At 32.6% G+C, this 18,950-nt stretch overlaps 3 protein-coding genes across 4 annotated transcripts in view; all 3 read right to left on the reverse strand.

The window, feature by feature from the left end:
* LOC111710414 (AF4/FMR2 family member 1) overlaps positions 1-3,627 on the reverse strand; it is a gene marked incomplete in the record, with an annotated part of 12,339 nt that extends 8,712 nt beyond the window's left edge. Inside the window, 2 exon segments of the mRNA XM_023484496.1 lie at positions 1,410-3,067; positions 3,533-3,627. Coding sequence (XP_023340264.1) covers positions 1,410-3,055 — 1,646 coding nt within the window.
* Positions 3,628-4,128: 501 nt separating this feature from the next.
* On the reverse strand, positions 4,129-6,472 carry LOC111710412 (protein transport protein SEC31). Its single transcript, XM_023484493.1, has 5 exons — positions 6,302-6,472; positions 5,451-5,537; positions 4,935-5,067; positions 4,555-4,874; positions 4,129-4,293 (listed from the first exon to the last, which is right to left on the reverse strand). The coding sequence occupies exons 1-5, from the start codon at positions 6,470-6,472 to the stop codon at positions 4,129-4,131; spliced, it is 876 nt and encodes a 291-aa protein (XP_023340261.1).
* A 4,154-nt stretch (positions 6,473-10,626) lies between these two features.
* LOC111710419 (elongation of very long chain fatty acids protein AAEL008004) lies at positions 10,627-18,339 on the reverse strand. Of its 2 annotated transcripts, XM_023484500.1 has the most exons (9): positions 18,224-18,339; positions 17,497-17,558; positions 17,254-17,358; positions 15,900-15,976; positions 15,512-15,585; positions 14,600-14,761; positions 13,834-13,931; positions 12,874-12,988; positions 10,629-11,786 (listed from the first exon to the last, which is right to left on the reverse strand). In XM_023484500.1, exons 1-9 carry the CDS (start codon positions 18,317-18,319, stop codon positions 11,673-11,675), a joined length of 903 nt encoding a protein of 300 aa, XP_023340268.1. In that variant the 5' UTR covers positions 18,320-18,339; the 3' UTR covers positions 10,629-11,672. The 2 variants fall into 2 exon arrangements, with proteins under 2 accessions (XP_023340269.1, XP_023340268.1); XM_023484501.1 differs by lacking the exon at positions 14,600-14,761 and having other exon boundaries at positions 10,627-11,786.
* Positions 18,340-18,950: the final 611 nt, after the last annotated feature.

Below are 18,950 nucleotides of genomic sequence, written 5' to 3' on the forward strand. Positions count from 1 at the left end.
TTTGGGGGGGGGGGGTAAAAATCCCACCCCTCTCTATGCGCCCCTGGATATGCATGGAATAGATAAGGATAAAAAATATCTATTTGAACTGGATGTTGTGCTTCCTGGTTAAATGATCAGGTAGGTAACATGCATTCAGTATACAGTATACAATACACGCAATCCTAGCTGTAAGATCACCTTTAGAGTCTACACTCAGATAAGACGTGATTATGAAATTGTTACGCACCCCGTCCTTATAAGATTCCTTATTTATTTTTAGAGGCATTTTTAGAAGCATTTTCAGAAGCCAGATTTCTTTTGAGATTCATGTAAAGATTATTTAAAAATTCATTTAATGATTTATTTAAAGAATCTTCTTTAGAATCATTTAAAGAAAAATGGTTTTTAGAATAATTTTTAGAATTATTTTTAGGATTATTTTTAGAAAAATTTTTAGAAAACGTTTAGAATAATTTATAATATCAATTTTGGTATCTTTAAAAAAATCATTATTAGAACCTGTCAGAAATATTTTTGATTTCATTTTTAGGAATCATTTGAAAATTCATTTTTTTAATCACTTTAATAATCATTTAAACAATATTTTTTTTAAATAATTTTTTTAAATAATTTTTAGGCATTTTTAGTAGCATTAAAAGAATAATTTTTAGAATTATTGTTAAAATCATTTATAAAGACACATTTTTAAAGTTTAGAATCATTTAAAACATCATTTCTAGAATCGTTTTTGGTGTCTTTTAGGAATATATTAGGACAATATATATGTATATATGTATATATGTATATATGTATATATGTATATATGTATATATGTATATATGTATATATGTATATATGTATATATGTATATATCAAAAATAATGAAACAAAAAATTTCCTTTTTGATTTCCTCCTCTTTAAGCAAACATTATCTTTATCTTAAGCTTGCCAAACAAAGGTTCTAGCTCAACAAAATATTCAAGCACTTCAGAACATTGAATACTTAAACAGGGACTGTTAACTTAATTTCAAGTGACCCCTCAACAGTTCAAGGAGTGACAACAAGGAAGATAACTTGAAATTCTGACGGTTTTCCTTTTAATTCTTGACTTCCTTTGTCAATATGTAACGTTTATGGAAAAACCGAAAAAGATAGGTTTCCTTTTTTATAAAAGAAGAATAAAGGGTAAGTTGTTATAATGGATGCAACTCGAAAAAAGGACATCTTAAAAAAGTCCCTTTAAGATAAATCATAATTCAAGTGCCGTGCAAAAGGCTTTTTAACAAGTTGAGATCTTTTTAAAGGCGTTGGTCGATTAAAGATATAATTCCTAACTAGAAATTTAAATGCATTACAACTTTAAATTAAAATTGCTTTTTATACTATAGGAACATTTAGAAAATTAAAAATCCTCCGAAAAAATTACCTGGGCGGAGGCATTAAGCACCCTCCGTTACCGGGTAGAAAGGTTGGATGTGCTGGCGGGAGCGAGGATGAAGGAAGGGAGGAATTGTACTCCTCATCCTCCCGCAACCTCTTGGCACTCGAGGGATCAGGATCAAATCCCGGACTAGATTCCCGCTCCCGTCTCTTCCTATCATACTCACTCAACACCTCCTCACCAGTTTCAAGCGTCCTATCACATTCCTTCCTATGGGAGCTTCGCACACTCGAGCGGGAAGCTCCTGAGCCGTGTCTATCTCGAGATGAGCTTCTGCGCGCGGAGCCGGGTCGGTCAGGAGGCTCCAAGCGTGCGTCATCAAGAGTTCGTTCACTAAGGGAAGGTTCACTGGGTTTTTTAATCATCTCATTATCACTTTTAGTTATCCACCTATCCTTCCCTTTCTTACCTCTTGCATTTTGCCATCGATGACCGGCGGGACTTCGGCCAATTCTCGTCAATGGTACAGAAAATATTAGGGAAGGCCGGCCATTAGGTTTATAACTTACAGTCGGGAGGGGTTTCGTTGGACCTCGTTCTTTAGAACTAACCTCCATATGTTTAACAACCTCAAATTTAGGTAACCGCGGAGATTCGTTCCGCTCTGACTTAGATTTGGACTCCGCTTTTGGCTGGATTTGAGGTTCAGGAGACACGCTTCTCTGAACTTCACGATTCCTCTCATACTCCTCGTCTTCTCCCCGCTCTCCAACTATAAAATTTATTCCACCACTCTTGCCTTTTCCTCCCTTTCCTTTCCCTCCACCCTTGCCCAGAGCAGCCTTCTTGCCGAACATGGCGAGTAGAGCTTTTTTCTTGTGGTTTCCGGTCTCTTGCTTGGCCTTAGCCACCGCTGGAGGTTCTTCATCATCTGATTCTGACAATTGAGGAGACTTTATCATCTGGTGGCGACGAACTGGGGTCGACTGTGCGCTGTGGGGTTTCCGAGGACTGTGCACTTTCAGAGGACTTGAGGATGTGGCTCGGATATGAGACGGTTTCTTGACAACCCGACGGGAATCTGAGTCCGAATCAGATTCAACAAATTCTTTGCTAATGGAAGGTTTGACGTCCGGCTCACGTTTCCGTTTCCTGTAGGGCTTTCGCCGACTTTCCGGCGCTGGTGGTTTCCGGTTGGTTTCAAGTGAGGAAGATTTCCGTTTAAGTTGAATATCATCATCAGATTCCGAATCTGGTCCCATGGGATCAATAACGTCAGGTATATTTTTTATATAATCAAAATGTTTATCAATATCATGTTTCCCAGCTGGGGATTCAGGGGAGAGAGGTCCAAGGAGTTCAGGGACATTAATGAATCCAGGGCTGGGTAGGGTACTCTGTGGTATACTGTGTGCAGGGCTAGGGGTCGGTATATAGGGCCTGGGACTAGGATCCAGGGTACGGACACTGCTCGTCGGAGGGGTCTTGTCCTCACGCTTAATAAAGCTGGCGAGGTTGAAGTCTTTCACTGGGTGGTCCTCATCGCTATCCTCCTTGTCCTCCGAATCAAGGATCGGAGGTTTGAGCTCCTCCTCCTCCGAGTCCTTAGTTTCACTGTCACTATCACTGCTCTCATCAGAGTCGGAGCTAGAACTCTCCTCCGTCTTACCAACCTTCGGTTCCTCTTTCATCGGAACAATTTCCTGAAAACATTTTCGGTAACAATTGCAAAATAAAAACAGGTTTACGTAAAAATAAAAATAGTTTCATGAAAAGAATATATGCTAAAGGTCGAGGGTTATTTGGAAGACAAACAAGTTGCAAGTCAAAAATACGGGTTTATTTTATAAAACATCCCCCCCCTCTTCTTCTTTTTGACAATTTTTTAATCAGAATTTAATTAATTTTTCCTTCAATCACATTACTTTTCTTATTTTAGCATTATGAAAAAACTGAATAAATTTCAACCATTAAACCAAAGACTCCCAACATAATCATTTTAATGTCTTTTATATCTTTTTTAAAATAGGGAAATGTTATTTTTCCAAAAAAAAAATAAATGTTGCGAGTTGCTCTAAGCAGTTAAACTTCCAACTTTGCTATTCTATGATATAAAATGCATAACTAAGAATGATTTTGCATTTGAACTTGATTAGGAAGTATTTCACCTTATCACTGTCACTCTCACTGAGTCGTTTCACGAGGCTAGGTGGAGGATTGTTAAAGAAGAAGTTGTTGGTATCGAACCCTGTCTGATACCTGGCAATATTATAAATTCATAAAATTGCATATTCAAATAATCATAACATTTAACAAGACATAGCACATCAAAATTAGATTACTAATATTTTAAAGATATTTATAAAACTATTACACCAAATATATAAGGGAATAAATGAATGAGGAAGTATACTGTGTATTAGTTCTAAGACTTTTTTTGCCCCCCCCCCTTTTCGAATAATTTTTTCCCCCCAAAGCCACGACTTAAAACAGGCTTTTTTTTCAGGGGTTTTCAGGGTTTCATTAATCATATATTTTTACAAGATGTATTTTAAAAAAATAAGATTTCTAGNAAAATTGTAAAATTGTAAAATTGTAAAATTGTAAAATTGTAAAATTGTAAAATTGTAAAGTAATAAAACATTTTAATATTATAATTTAAGATGACATCTAAAAGAAAATAACACATTATTATCATACAAGCATGGGCAATGATAACCGTAACAAACTGAGAAATAATACAATAAAAATACGAAACCATTTTTTAAAGAACACGTGGTAAACTGTTAGAGAGGAGGATTGATATTCTTATATTAAACTGTTTAAAGAGGAAGGGATGGCAAATAATTCTATTATTTTCACCTGATAGAGGGGCGGAGGGCAGACCTCCACCTAAAACTTCACCGAGAATCTTCTTCACTTGTTCATCCTTAAATACAAGCAAGGTACAGCACAGTACAGTGCAGTACAGTACAGTACCGTACAGTGCTTGAATGAATAACAGAGGTTTGGGAAAAAATCACGTTTTATTTATTTTTTAATTCTTATTCATCAAGTTATGATGATTACAGTCCTTAAAATTATTTTATGCAATATTTTGCCTTTCCCCAAATTATATCTCTCTAGACTGTATTTATTTTGCTGATCTCATATTAATTGTTTTTCTTTAAAGTTTATGTTGTTAAATCACCTCTATACTTGTATTCATCTTAGGATCTATCTTGAGATTACTCAAGCTGGGATTCCGCCCTTTTTGTGTCGGCGGGTGCCCGTTGTAATTATTGAGAGGTGGCGTATTTCGGACCGGCGGGACCGGGCGTCCGGCGGCTCTGTGCATATGAGGTGTGATGGGCGGAGCCATGTTGTTCCAGGGTTCTTTGCTGGGAGGCGGGGGACGGGGTTTACTAGCAGGGCGAGGATTCTCCATATTCGGCGGTAGACGAGTATTATTTTGCGGTTTGATCATCGCCGGCATTTTTCGCGGCGGTTTATTATCTTCATCATCCTCATCTAAAAATAAGAGAATAAATCAAATATTTTTTATGCAAAGAATATGAGCTAAATTTTTACCTATATGCTGGACAGGAGCAGGTGTTGGAGGCTGGTAGTCTACTCCAACACATGATGATTTATTGATCACAGAGAACGCATTCTTATGCTTGCCGAGCACCTTCTCAGCATTAATCCCAGGAACAGCAGATTCCTGCACAAATTGGGTTCAATCCTTCAATTCAAATATATTTTTAAACAACTGCCACGTGTTATCATGCATGTGTGAATTTTTACAAGTTTTGGTTTGTTTTAAATACTTTAATCAGAACCGAAAGCAAATAAATAAGTAACGAATAAAAAAAAAAAATATTTGCCCCAAATAATAACAGAAGACGATTGAAGATATCATATAAATTTGGGATTTTTATCACGACATGTTACTTTTTTACTCTTCAAGATGATTTTTGAGTGTTCAAAACAAAATTTCATCCTTGTGTTATATTATATATTCACATATTCTACATATTAAATAACTCGCTATTGACATTCTACAGCATTTACGAGCAAGAAAATGGCTGAAATTTATATCATTACCGTCATCTTGACTGGAGCTTGAAATAGATCTTCAGAAATCTTCTCCTGGCGTTTAGCTAAGGCTTGCTCTTTCCTCTTCTGCTTCTCCTAGACAAAAAAAAATCTGAAACACAGGAATAAAAATCCACCGCATTAATAAACTTTTTTTTAACGCCGCATTTCGTGGGAGGGGGCTGGGTAACTAAATATTTTGGGGAAAAAGTATTAAAAAAGGAGAAAAAAGCAGTAAGTGTCCATATTTTTTTAACTTATCTAAATCTTCAAAAAAAAAATATATAATCCCCTCCTCTCCTTAAAAAAATGTTTTTTAAAGGTTTTACGCCGGATTTCGGGGGAGGAGGGGGGTGGGGTAAAAACTAATTATCAAGTTAAGTATTAAAATGCGAAAAACAGTAAGTGTCCATATTTATATCAACTTTCCTAAATCTTAAAAAATGTTAACCCCCCCCCCCCCCCACTCATGTAAGGAATGTTTTAAAGGTTTTACATCGAATTTTTTTCGAGATTAAGTAAAATAAAGTATGAAAAAGGAGAAAACGTTTCTAGTTGGTATCACATTTTTATTTACCCAAATCTTCGACAAACATACCCCCCCCCCCAGGTAACTCTTCAAAACATGTACCCTGGGGGCCCAGGGATATACTCCAGATTTAAAAAGAATTGAAATTGAAGCACTAATATTTCTGTGAAAATTAACTGATTCTAACAGAAAGGTGGGAATCCTTGCTAGTTGTAATAATTTTTATTTTTTTCCCATGGGTGGGAGTAACCTAGGCTAAATTTTTTTTTATAAAATTCCGCAGGCAACGCAGAACACTTCATTTTCAGTTCCTTTGTTTCCTCCATTTTACCTGCTCTCTAAGCTGTTGTTGATGAGGCGTAAACATCTGATTATTCTGCTGTTGTTGAAACATCTGCTGTTGATGTTGACGGTGGGGATGTGGAGGAGGAATAATATTACCATGAGGCATCCCTCGGTACCTAGTCATATATGTAATCATAAAAAATGTTTTAAGTTTCATTTTAAATTCCATAAAATACAACATCGCGTTGTGCTAATTGTAATCCAGGCCCATTGGATTTGCAGCCTTTACCTCCAATAATCCAAAATTTTATTAAAAACGAAACGTCATTAAATATATTGTTGAAGTACACATTTTTAATGACGAACAAGAAAAAGTTCTCAAAAACTAATTTTGAATGGAAAAACAAGTTTCTGGAATAAAAAAAAATCATCTGAGCTAAATCCTGATCATTTTTTTCTGATTTTCGGATCCGGATCAAATTGTGATGGATCCTTAGCATTGTTATTCACAAAACAAGAAACAAATTACGAGAAAGACAACAAATCTGAGGAGTCAATTATTGAAAGCTTCATGATCTTAAAATCACCATATAATGTTCACCATAAAATTCAGCACATTATTATTATGATTTGTCAAAGAAAGTCGTCAAAATAACATCTGCAAACACGGGAATGAATTTGTCAAGTTTCAGTTTAATTAGATTTTTATGTGTTCAGTATAACCTCCGCGAGAATGCTTAGCAAAACATCTGTGTTCTCTAGAGCATGCCAGATATTATTTTCATGTTAATAACTTGAGATATTTCAAAACGGTTTCAGTACATTTCAATTCATGCTTTTTGCTTAGTCTCTATTTTTACCCGATAAACGTCAGAACAGCAGTACTATCAGGCCCAAATTTGTCACACATGACCCAAGGAAAGGTTTATGAACCACCCCAAATTTTTTAGATTTTGTCCGGTAAAAATGTCAACGTTTAATATTTTGGGAAATAATAAATAATCTAATTTTATCTTAATGTTGCCTTGATTTTCTCTTGTCTTTAGATAATTGTAGTTATCATTTTTATTATTATTGATAATTGTAACATTCATCTTCAGTTAATATTGTAATTATTGTGGTAAACATCATGTTGTAGTTTTCTTTCTATTATAGCATTGGCACAATTGGAATTAATCATATTGTATTTATCTTATCGTTGTAAATGTAGTATTTCTTCCTATTGTAGTTTAAGTTGTAATAAATATTAATCATTTTAGACCAGACATACATATTATACATTAATTTGGTAAATGGTAATACAGGACATTTCCAATTTCAGGATTTAGAACCCGACTCATTCTTATAATAAAGATCTGAGATATTAAAATTTAAAGGGACTGTAAAGGAAAAATGAAAGGGGGTATGGGCTAAAACCTGAATTCTCCGGAGTTGAACGATACTACGAATCTTATACAAAATCTTACATATATATACGTTTTGGTATAATTTTGACACCGTTTTGTGTCAATTTCTTGAGAAAGGAACATCAGATAGAACTTTTATAGGTATCGTTCAACTCCTGAGATTCTCAGGTTTCAGTCTATACCCCCCTTTCAATTTTCCTTTACAGTCCCTTTAATTGTAAATACATTTCTATTCAAAATACAATAAACTACTATTTCATTTGAAATGAAATGTTATATTCATAAAATTGTCTCTGTTTTTAACTTATCATGTTTATTTTTATTTTACAGTTTAATCCAGAACTTCGGAGTCATCAATAGAATTTATAAAATGTCGTCTTGAAACTTTATCAATGGGTTCAAACTGTTAAACCTAAATCTCAGTATTTATAAAGATAAATATAACAATGAAATATGCTCCATATAACTATTTTATATTATAACAAGTTGTATTACCTAAATTTTTAAATATTAATTTCTTAGCTTGGTGTTTTCTCAAATCTTTCTCTAAAATATAAAATTAAAATAAAATCTAAAACGAAATTAAACGAATTATTCACGTTTATAAAACAAAAATAAAGAATATTGGGTAAAAAGTCCGGCCATTTTAATGATATTTAAAACTCCACGCAACTCATCTTACCTTTTTCTCTTCATTAGATTCTATAGATCTTCCAAAACAGAACAGTTTTGTAAATTTCATTAAATCTGAAAAATTTTAAAAATCTATCAAATTCATTTGTTTATCTACTTTGTTTTGAAACATCATGGACGACGAATTATGAAATATATTTATTTATCGACTTATGGCTTTTCCCAGATGTGTATGATTATCACTTAATTGTCACTTGTTCACTTGAATGTCCTTTAATCAACCATCACTTTTAACAATTCCATTCCGCGCAATAAACTGTTGATTTGAAGGTCCTCTGTGTGAAGGCAGGTAGTTTGTATATATATAATATATACTCAGAATCTAGAACTCAGATTTACGTGTTGAAATATTACTCCGCTTTTTGATATTTTTTTCTAATTTAAAACAACAACAAGAACTCAAAACATAATCATTCAGCTTAAAAACCCGATTTTATTTAAATTTAAAAAGTTCTTCCGATTTTATTCACAGCATGAATACTTTCTATTTGGATGAACTGTCGTTTTTGAGAGGGAACTAGTTTTATTCGACTTTCACTCAATCTATAGTTTACTGAATAAGATGCTAAAATTCACGAAACCTCAATTTGATCACGTCGTCTGAAATTTTTTATTGTTGATCATGATGGTCATCTTTTCCGGTAATTGAGCAGCAATTATCTAACTAATGATGATTTTTCGGGATTTATTTTTATTTTAGTATCTTACACAATAAACAATATTTCAGAACAATCTTTTTATGTACGAAACTTTTACTTAATTAATGCTTAATATAAAAGTCGTCGTTTCCTGAACATAAATTGGTGCTGTGTATTCCGACCTAGATGATTCTAACCTAAAGGTTTTCTGACAGCTAAATATCGAGTAGTTTGCACGTGTTTTAGGTCGGTTTGGTTGAAAAAAGCTGTAGGTCCGTTTGACATCTTATGAGAAATATGGTTTTCCGACCTAAAAGTTAGAGATATATTTAGGTTGGTTGAGCATATACAGGGTACGTCCCACGAAACATGACAATAGCAAGCTACGACTTGAAAGTCGTCTTTGATATTTGAATTTATTTGTGACATTTAGTTTTCTATCTACTTTAACATGTATGATTCTTGAAACAATTATCAATTAATTCTCCTAGCCCTGACAAATATAACAATGAAATATGCTCCATATAACTATTTTATAAAAAAAACTAACTATCTACAGCATATCCTTTTCAGTATGTTTAAAAAACGACATTATATTAATTAATTCTTTCGGCGTCTCCGAAGTTCTTGGTTGAACTGTATAATACAGGTTGTCCAACGAANCCCCCCCCCCTTGCAAAAGTGCTAGTTGTTCCTCTGGAAATTAGAATATAAACAAAGACAATATTTTTTCATAGTTTTGCAGAGTAGCTTTTATAAAGATCGGGATTTCAGCTAGTCTATGTATATAATGAAGCTCTGATCATATATAGTCCACATTTTTTAAGATCAAATTCCCAAAACTTTCATAAAATTGTGGACTTAAAGATCTAAAAAAATATTTTTCATGAATTTCTGTTTTTAGAATAAATTCTCAATTAGATCAGGCTACTCGGTGATCAAATTCTCTTTAGATCAGGATACTCTTAGATCGAATTCTCTTTAGATCAAACATTTTACATGAATTTCTGTTTTTTGATTAAATTCTCATTAGATCAGGCTACTCTGAGATCAAATTCTCATTAGATCAGGCTACTCTGAGATCAAATTCTCATTAGATTAGGATAATACTCTAAGATCAAATTATCATTAGATCAGGATACTCTGAGATCAAAATCTCTTTAGATCATAAGGTATAGATTAGATATTCATAACATGGAACCTTTGATATATTTTTAAACAGTAGAATTCTACTATATTGTATTTAAACCTTATATTTTTGCAGTTTGAAATATCAAAGGTTAGCACCACCAAGTCACAAAGATATGGAGATTATAAAATTAGAATTTACAAAAATCTAAATTTTGAATTAAAGTATTTATATAAGTAAATTTCTATTATAGCATTGGCACAATTGGAATTAATCATATTGTATTTATCTTATCGTTGTAAATGTAGTAGTTCTTCCTATTGTAGTTTAAGTTGTAATAAATATTAATCATTTTAGACCAGACATATAACAATGAAATATGCTCCATATAATTTATTTTAAATAACAACATACAATTAAGTATGATACTAATCAAATAAATACATGCAACACTTTTCATAAAAATATCTAAAAACTTGTAAAAAGTAATTCTCAGCATAAAATAAATTAAATAAAATAGAAATATTTTCAATAAAAAGTAACGTAAAGAACAAATTTACTTGGAACAATTCACACGTAAGTATAATAATCTAATCTGCTATCATGAAAATATACAATATTTTTCTTTATTCTGTTTCGCGAAAAAAAGAATGCGAACATTTTGAGTAAAAAAAAATTTTACGAAAGAATTGTGAAAATTCCGCAAAAAAGACAACATTTTCGCGAAAAAAAACATACGAAAATTACACGAACAAAAGAAAAAATAATTAACCGAATAATGTTTGAAAATTGACTCGAAGTCCTGCAGATTTTAATTTACCAAGGGTTCCCAAGTCGAGGGAAAAGTAGAAATTTAAATTCTTGAAAAGTAGTTGCCTACACATTACACAGTTTTACGTCTGTATGATTAAAATGTCCGAGCGGAATGTCATTTTACAAATGTCCGAACGGAATGTCATTTTACAAGTGTCCGAACTGAATGTCATTTTACAAGTGTCCGAACGTAATGTCATTTTACAAGTGTCCTAACGGAATGTCATTTTACAAGTGTCTGAACGGAATGTCATTTTACAAGTGTCCGAACGGAATGTCATTTTACAAGTGTCTGAACGGAATGTCATTTTACAAGTGTCCGAGCGGAATGTCATTTTACAAGTGTCCGAGCGGAATGTCATTTTACAAATGTCCGAACGGAATGCCATTTTACAAGTGTTCGAGCGGAATGTCATTTCACAAGTGTCCGAGCGGAATGTCATTTTACAAATGTCCGAACGGAATGTCATTTTACAAATGTCCGAACGGAATGTCATTTTACAAGTGTCCGAACGGAATGTCATTTTACAAGTGTCCGAAGCGGAATGTCATTTCACAAGTGTCCGAGCGGAATGTCATTTTACAAATGTCCGAACGGAATGTCATTTTACAAGTGTCCGAACGGAATGTCATTTTACAAGTGTCCGAACGGAATGCCATTTTACAAGTGTCCCAACCCAAGGTTGAGTTTAGTTAACAACAGAGGTCAGTAATGTTAAAAAACTGAAAAGACGGAAACTACTCCTGTTTATTGGCAGGTTTTGAAGGAGTGATGCTGTAGGATTTCTTGTAGAATTTCCAGAATAATACAAAATACAGAGCACCGTTAAATATAATGATGAAAGACATTTCCTAAAAATAAAGAATTATTTACGTAAATTCAAGTAATCTTTAATTTTATAGTGGCAATGGCATGTCAAGTTTGATTTAGATATTTTTTTATTATTAAAAAATTATTATTTTCAACTCTGGTTTCTCTTCAAAGACTTGCGTATTTTTTGCTATTTATGGAGAAAAGAAATTATTTGAATTAAACACTTTTCTTCAAGCTAATGAAACAAGGATACTATTGTACAGGACATCCCACTCTTCAAATGGAGGGTCACTTTAAAGTATGCTTACAGTTCCTCTAAATTAAATGGTTCAAAATTTTTAAATGGAGAGCTTTCCGGAACAAAATGGATACATTAATGAATTTGAAGACAAGTGTTTCTGGAAATGGAAATTGCTGTAAAACAATTTCCAGACAGATTTGAGTTTCAAATTTTTCATTTTAACTATTAGAAAAATTATAATTGTAAGAAAAACTTATGTATATTTCCTGGATTTCAATTTCTAAACTGTACATTTATAGGGCTTCCAATAAAAGGATAATTTTGTTAGTAAGGCGTTACAACACTTTTAAGTCGACTCAGTCTTGTATATCGATGCATCTTTTCTAATCAGTCTGGATTATTTGAACCAGGTAACCAGATATAGTAAAACGGTTACAATTTTGATTTGTATAATGTATATTTATTCTCTTTCTTTATTAATGAACAGTCCCTAAAATTTGCAATTTGATTTGTATAATGTATATATATTCTCTTTCTTTATTAATGAACAGTTCCTAACCTTTGCAATTTTGATTTGTATAATGTATATATATTCTCTTTCTTTATTAATGAACAGTCCCTAAAATTTGCAATTTGATTTGTATAATGTATTCTCTTTCTTTATTAATGAACAGTTCCTAACCTTTCCAATTTTGATTTGTATAATGTATATAATATATATTCTCTTTCTTTATTAATGAACAGTCCTTAAAATTTGCAATTTTTATTTGTATAATGTATATATATTCTCTTTCTTGCTTCACGAATCGGAATAGTCCATTTTGTATCATATAGATATATTCATCTTTTTTATTCATAAACAATTTCTTATAAATATATTTCACCTTAGGATAATTGCAGTCTGAGAGTACAAGAGGAAACATGGCGTGAAGGATTACAGCAACAAATTGAACCATTTGTAGTCCGGTCAAATACTTCTTCCACCAGAGCAACTCACGCCTGAAAAACTGTACGGTACAACGAACTGCATATACGCAGGGGGCGGAAACGTCATGTATGTGTGTTTGTAGCAAAAGAGTGTTTGTAAGTAATACCGAACCGAAGGTGTGTACTTAGGTATATACAGTACATAAGAATCTCGGTTTTTGTACAGTCTAGGAAAATACATTTGTTTATTGTTAATTGTTTAATACACATATTTATAAATTAAAGTCAACTATAAGCCAAATTTTCGTGTAAAGAATGTACCAAAAGATTGTGCGTGTGTAATAGCGAACTCGTCTGCAAAGCAGTGCGACTGGCTTTCTCATGCCAGACCAGCGCCATTTCCCGTCCTTTTATTCTTATTCCCTGCATATATATTATGTGTTGTACCGGACCGGGTCATGCTACTTTTCTTTAAAATATGTTTTACGATTAGGATTTTTGTATAATCTTCATCAGTATTTCTTTGCTTTATAAACTGCATTTACTTTCTTAATCGACATGATTTCTTCTTAGTTGATGAAATATAACTTTTTATTTAAAAATTTTAATTGTTACTTAAAAACTTAGAGTTGTACACATCAATTGTCCAGTATAAACAGGCCCATTTCACTTAATTTGTATCCAGAAAAGTAGATAAAATTCAATCAAAAGTGTGGCGCATGCAGAATACTGAACAGCCAATAAGAAGCCGGGAAATTTTAATTTCTTTTGTGCCATTTAATGAGTAACTCTCATTGGTCAAAATCTTGCAGGGAGAAAAAAGAAAGAAAAAGAGCGGATTAGGAAGGAAATTAAAAGTGTCCACAATGAATATTCAGATTAAGGTTATCAATCCTAAAGTTTTCATGTCAACTTACTTGACCCCTGCGGCTGCAAGGAAGTAGTAGAAGTACATAATAACATGTACAAGCATGTTCCAGGTACCACCGAAGGAAGTGTGACCACCACCAGCAAACTACGTACACAACTTTTGTTACTCTGTGGTAAAACTTAAACTGGTAAAACTACAAAATACGTTTTTGATCGAGACAGTTATAAATGAAAGAAGCCTTTATTGACTTGTTACAAAGGGTTTATAATTTCGATTCCATGGCAATTTAGAAAAGCACTTGACATTATTATTTGGGTAATTGTGGGTAATTCCATTGATCTTTTAGAATAAATCTAATCATATCAATTTATATATAAAGTTGTGTATCTCTGTTTGTTAGTTTGTTTCTCCGATTATACGTAACAAACCCCTTCACCGATTTGCCTCAAATTTTAATTGGGGAACTCGGTAGAACCGCGGAAATGATCTTGGCTTGGTTTAATAATTTCTCAGTTGACTGGGGGTCGACTTTTATATGGAAAACTGAAGGCAAAGCTGGGTTCTCAAACTTCATTTCAAGATACATTTCTTCACTGAAAATTCCAGTTCCTTTCAAATGCTGTACCGACTTAAATGCAGTTAGAGCAAGTAGTACAGTACATGTACAGACTGTGCACTAAATTAATTATCCCCTTTCAGAGAGAATAATATGTCTTGTTACATGATTTTTTATTAGTACCCTCTTGAGAAAATTAACAAAATAATATAATTTTACCATAAATATTATAATATATGTTATTAAAGTTGTGTTCCTTAGGACCAAACCATGAGAAAACTGGCATAGATGAGTGGTGCACCACGTGGAGGAAAGTCAGCTGATTATTTTTCTTACGTAATACAAAAAAGAACGAATCCACGAAATCAGTGAATTTTGACATATAAAACCACCATGCCATATTGACTGCCAGCATTCCCTGCAAAAGTACAGTGAGAGAGTACCAGAAAACTCTGGAATAGAAAGTCAACTTATAGACTCAAATTATGACTTGAATTATAGCTCAATGAACAGCAATTGTGCAGTGTAAGCAGACATATTTAACTTTGTAAGTGATTTAATAACTTTCTAGTAAATCTATTTGCTTTGTAACAATATCAAACACACTTACGGATAGCTTTAATGTCATCTTTCAATTCTCCAGTTTTCTGGTTATCACTGTATATATTTGATAAGTGGTTCATAATGTTATTATGCTTTTCTTTCATAAAGAGCATTTTTAAACGTTATGAAATCCTACCTTTGCTAGGACATTTTAAAAAATCCTTGAAATTTGTATTTCCAATGCAGCAAAAAAGTAGGTATATTCTAAGGTAAAATCTGTGGCAATGAACTGGCGTCATCAAAAAATGCTATATCCACCCACAAAGTAGGAGTTTTGAACATCGAATTTGCGCTCAAACTCAGGATTTAAAGATCTTTAAAAAGTTTTATATGTCTCAAATGAATCCTAAAGAAGTTTTCCACAACACTGACTCAGCTCAATTACCTTACATAGGCGGTCACTCCCTTTAAGGGGAGTGTCTGGCCTGGCATGTTGAGGCTCGGTACGCCGGTCTGGCTGGCAGTGGCGCAGCATGCCTGCCTGTCAGGTTGTGGCCCTGCACTCCTGCATTGTCAGCTCAAATGCCGTGTCTAGCCGGACACTCTCTTTAATATTCGTATTTACCTGTTTACTGGTTGAGTAGTCTACAGGTTGACAAATCCAATTGTACTCACCAGAAAACCACAGCTTTAACCCCTCTAAATATGAAACATGTATCTATTTAATTTATTTGCATTATGTTTTTAAATTTCCTTTTTTATTATCTTTGCAACATAAATTAAAATTTTTTATTTTTCTTTCCGCAATAAATTTATTTAAATGGAGTTTAAAAGTTTTTTTTTTGTGTATTTTGAAATGGATGAAAAAAATCTTTATTATTTGTACAAAATCTTAAACGTTTAAAATCATTACGTTTGAAATTTGAATTAAAACACCTTTTAAAATTAAAAGAAATAGCGTAAATCTGTGAACAATGATGTTTTACTACAGCAAAACTTGAAATAAGTATTACCTTTAAGTACCCATGCATTAAAAAGTGTTTGCGCCAAATTGTAAACAATCATTGGATATTTCAGGGTGTAGGCAGATCTAAACAATATATTTCAGGGTGTAGGCAGATCTAAACAGTATATTTCAGGGTGTAGACAGATCTAAACAATATATTTCAGGGTGTAAGCAGATCTAAACAGTATATTTCAGGGTGTAGGCAGATCTAAACAGTATATTTTAGGTGTAGGCAGATCTAAACAATATATTTTAGGTGTAGGCAGATCTAAGCAATATATTTCAGGGTGTAGGCAGATTTAAACAATATATTTCAGAGTGTAAGCAGATCTAACCAATATATTTCAGGGTGTAAGCAGATCTAAACAATATTAACACTATGATAGAACTAGAACAATATATATATATATATATAAACCTGTGTATAAAAATGAGATATAGAGATGATAGAACTAGAGTATACACTGTATATATATAAACCTGTGTTTCATATAAGCTGGTCCAATTAGCAGAATAAAAATGAGATAAAGAGATGATAGAACTAGACCCAAGTAACAAAAGTGAGGAATTTCCCCAGATTCTCCAACCGTGGTGACTTTCTAAAAGGAATTTCCGAGGAATTTCTCGAGAATCATTTCCTGTAACTGATTCCTCGGAAATTCTCGAGAAATTCCCTAGAATTGGTCCCCAAGATGAGAGATTTTTGTGGGATCACATTTTAGAGACTCAGTTTCAAGAAATTCCAGAGATATTCCAGAGGAATTTTTCCCCACTAAATTCCTCAGAATTTCTCCAGAAATATTCTCTGGAAATTCTTGAGAAATTCTTAGGACTTTGTCACCATGTTTACAGATTTTTCTTGGAATTTATTAAGAGAATTAGTTTATAACATTCTGACTTAAGAAGATGGTTATACTTCTGAAAAGTTGGAGGGGCAATATAGTTGTTAGGTTATTCACTACTTTTGTTAGTGAATATTTCAAGATATTCCTGAGGAACTCTTGAGAAAATCTTGGGAATAGTTCCAGGGAAATTCCCAGGAATTGGTTCTGAAGACCTTTTTGCTACAAATTTTCTCTGGTTTTTCTGAAGAATTGGTAACAAGAAATTTTTTAGAACTGGTTACAAGAAATTCCTTGGATAGAATTACGAGAATTTCCTCGGAATGGGTTACAAGAAATTCCTCGGACCTGGTTCCTGGGAATGGGTTACGAGAAATTCCTGGGAAAAGCTGTCAACATTTTCACCAGATTTTCCTGTGAAAGATTCCCGGGAATTTCCGCGGATTCCCAGGAAAGATTCCTGGGAATTTCCGCAAAATTGTTAATTGGGGAGTATACACTATATATATATATATATACCTGTGTTTCATATAAGCTGGTCCAATTAGCAGAATAAAAATGAGATATAGAGATGATAGAACTAGAGTATACACTGGTGAGTCCATCATCAACCAATTATCAACCCTAAAGAAAATATGTTATGATTGGAAAATAAGTAAAAGTGCGTTTGTCTGAATAAACTTTGTGAAGTTTAGATTAATTACTTTAATGAATTAGAATCATTGAAAAACTAAAAATAATTAATTAAATTTTCTTTTCTACCTGGGATCTGAGTGTTTTTGTATTTTATCATAAAATATTTGACTCCATGTTCTAGGTTCACTCTGCCCATAGTTCAACAACATAAAATTTAAAAAAATATATTTTTGAACATTTTTCCGACGTACTTTTGACTATAGGTACACTTGTACATGTATCACACTCCCCTATTTCGAATTTAACGGCAAAATCATTAATATTAGACAAAAATAGCCAAATCAGGATGTGGATATAATATTATATTTCTTTTGGATGTTTCAGAAAAACATTTTGACATAAACTTAATAATTTGTGTATGGGGAAGATTCTTTATGAAAAATTTCTGTTTTAAAAACACAAAAAAAATTGTTATTTTAAATAAAAATACATTTTGTATCATTTAAAAAAATGATATAAATAAAATGAAGAATTTTATTATGTACTAATTAACAAATATTTTTGAAACATGTTTATAATTTAAAAGAAAATATAAACCACTGACATATTCAATAATAGGTTAACACAACATATTCTAAAATAAATACCCCTGACATATTCTAAAATAAATACCCCTGACATATTCTAAAATAAAGATCCCTGACATATTCTAAAATAAATACCCCTGACATATTCTAAAATAAAGACCCCTGACATATTCTAAAATGAAGACCCCTGACATATTCTAAAATGAAGACCCCTGACATATTCTAAAATAAATACCCCTGACATATTCTAAAATATTGTTGAATTCCTGATTGATTAGGTGCAGGGAAGAAAGATAATCTTCTACCCTCTTATCAATTCTTCCTTCTTCTCTCAACACATCTTCCAGTTCTAGTTTATCCATTTTTTTCCGGAAATATATCTAATAAATTAAATCCGCGAACTTGTTATCTATATAATATATATATAGATGTTAGGATTTATGTATGCATATATATATATATTTATATGTCAGCTATTGCTGGCCAAACGGCAGAAACAAATTGGCTGAACTTTTTGAGGAATCCAACCCTTGAGGCAAGAAAAATAGATTTGTTATCTTCTATATTGATTTTCAAGCTTTTCATGAGCTAGTAAAACCATGATTTCGTTCAAATTATTTTATCAGAGAAAAGTTTAGAGGGTGCTGTGATATCTTTCTCTTAAAACTACAAGAACAGTCTCTTTAACAAGAAATCAAGGATTATAATTACAAGTACTGTCTCTTTAATGGTAAAAAATCAAGGATTAAAATTACAAGGACTGTTTCTTTAACTGGTAAGAAAACAAGGATTAAAATTACAAGGACTGTCTCTTTAACTAGTAAGAAATCAAGGATTAAAATTAAAAGGACTGTCTCTTTAATGGTAAGAAATCAAGGATCAAAATTACAAGGACTGTCTCTTTAACTGGTAAGAAAACAAGGATTAAAATTACAAGGACTGTCTCTTTAACTGGTAAGAAATCAAGGATTAAAATTACAAGGACTGTCTCTT

This window comes from Eurytemora carolleeae, unplaced genomic scaffold, assembly GCF_000591075.1.
Source record: "Eurytemora carolleeae unplaced genomic scaffold, Eaff_2.0 scaffold1058, whole genome shotgun sequence".
Classification (NCBI taxonomy): domain Eukaryota; kingdom Metazoa; phylum Arthropoda; class Copepoda; order Calanoida; family Temoridae; genus Eurytemora; species Eurytemora carolleeae.

Excerpts from the sequence above, each read along its gene's own strand:
- LOC111710419 (XM_023484500.1), bottom strand. The coding sequence starts at position 18,319 with ATGGATAAACTAGAACTGGAAGATGTGTTGAGAGAAGAAGGAAGAATT. Across the intron at positions 12,989-13,833 it reads CTTGCAGCCGCAGGGGTCAA|GCGTGAGTTGCTCTGGTGGA; the intron begins GTAAGTTGACAT and ends ACAGTTTTTCAG. Across the intron at positions 11,787-12,873 it reads CAGACTGCAATTATCCTAAG|GAAATGTCTTTCATCATTAT; the intron begins GTGAAATATATT and ends CTTTATTTTTAG.
- LOC111710412 (XM_023484493.1), bottom strand. The coding sequence starts at position 6,472 with ATGAAACTTAAAACATTTTTTATGATTACATATATGACTAGGTACCGA. Across the intron at positions 5,068-5,450 it reads AAGCTCCAGTCAAGATGACG|GAATCTGCTGTTCCTGGGAT; the intron begins GTAATGATATAA and ends CAATTTGTGCAG. Across the intron at positions 4,294-4,554 it reads AGATGAATACAAGTATAGAG|GATGAACAAGTGAAGAAGAT; the intron begins GTGATTTAACAA and ends CTTGTATTTAAG.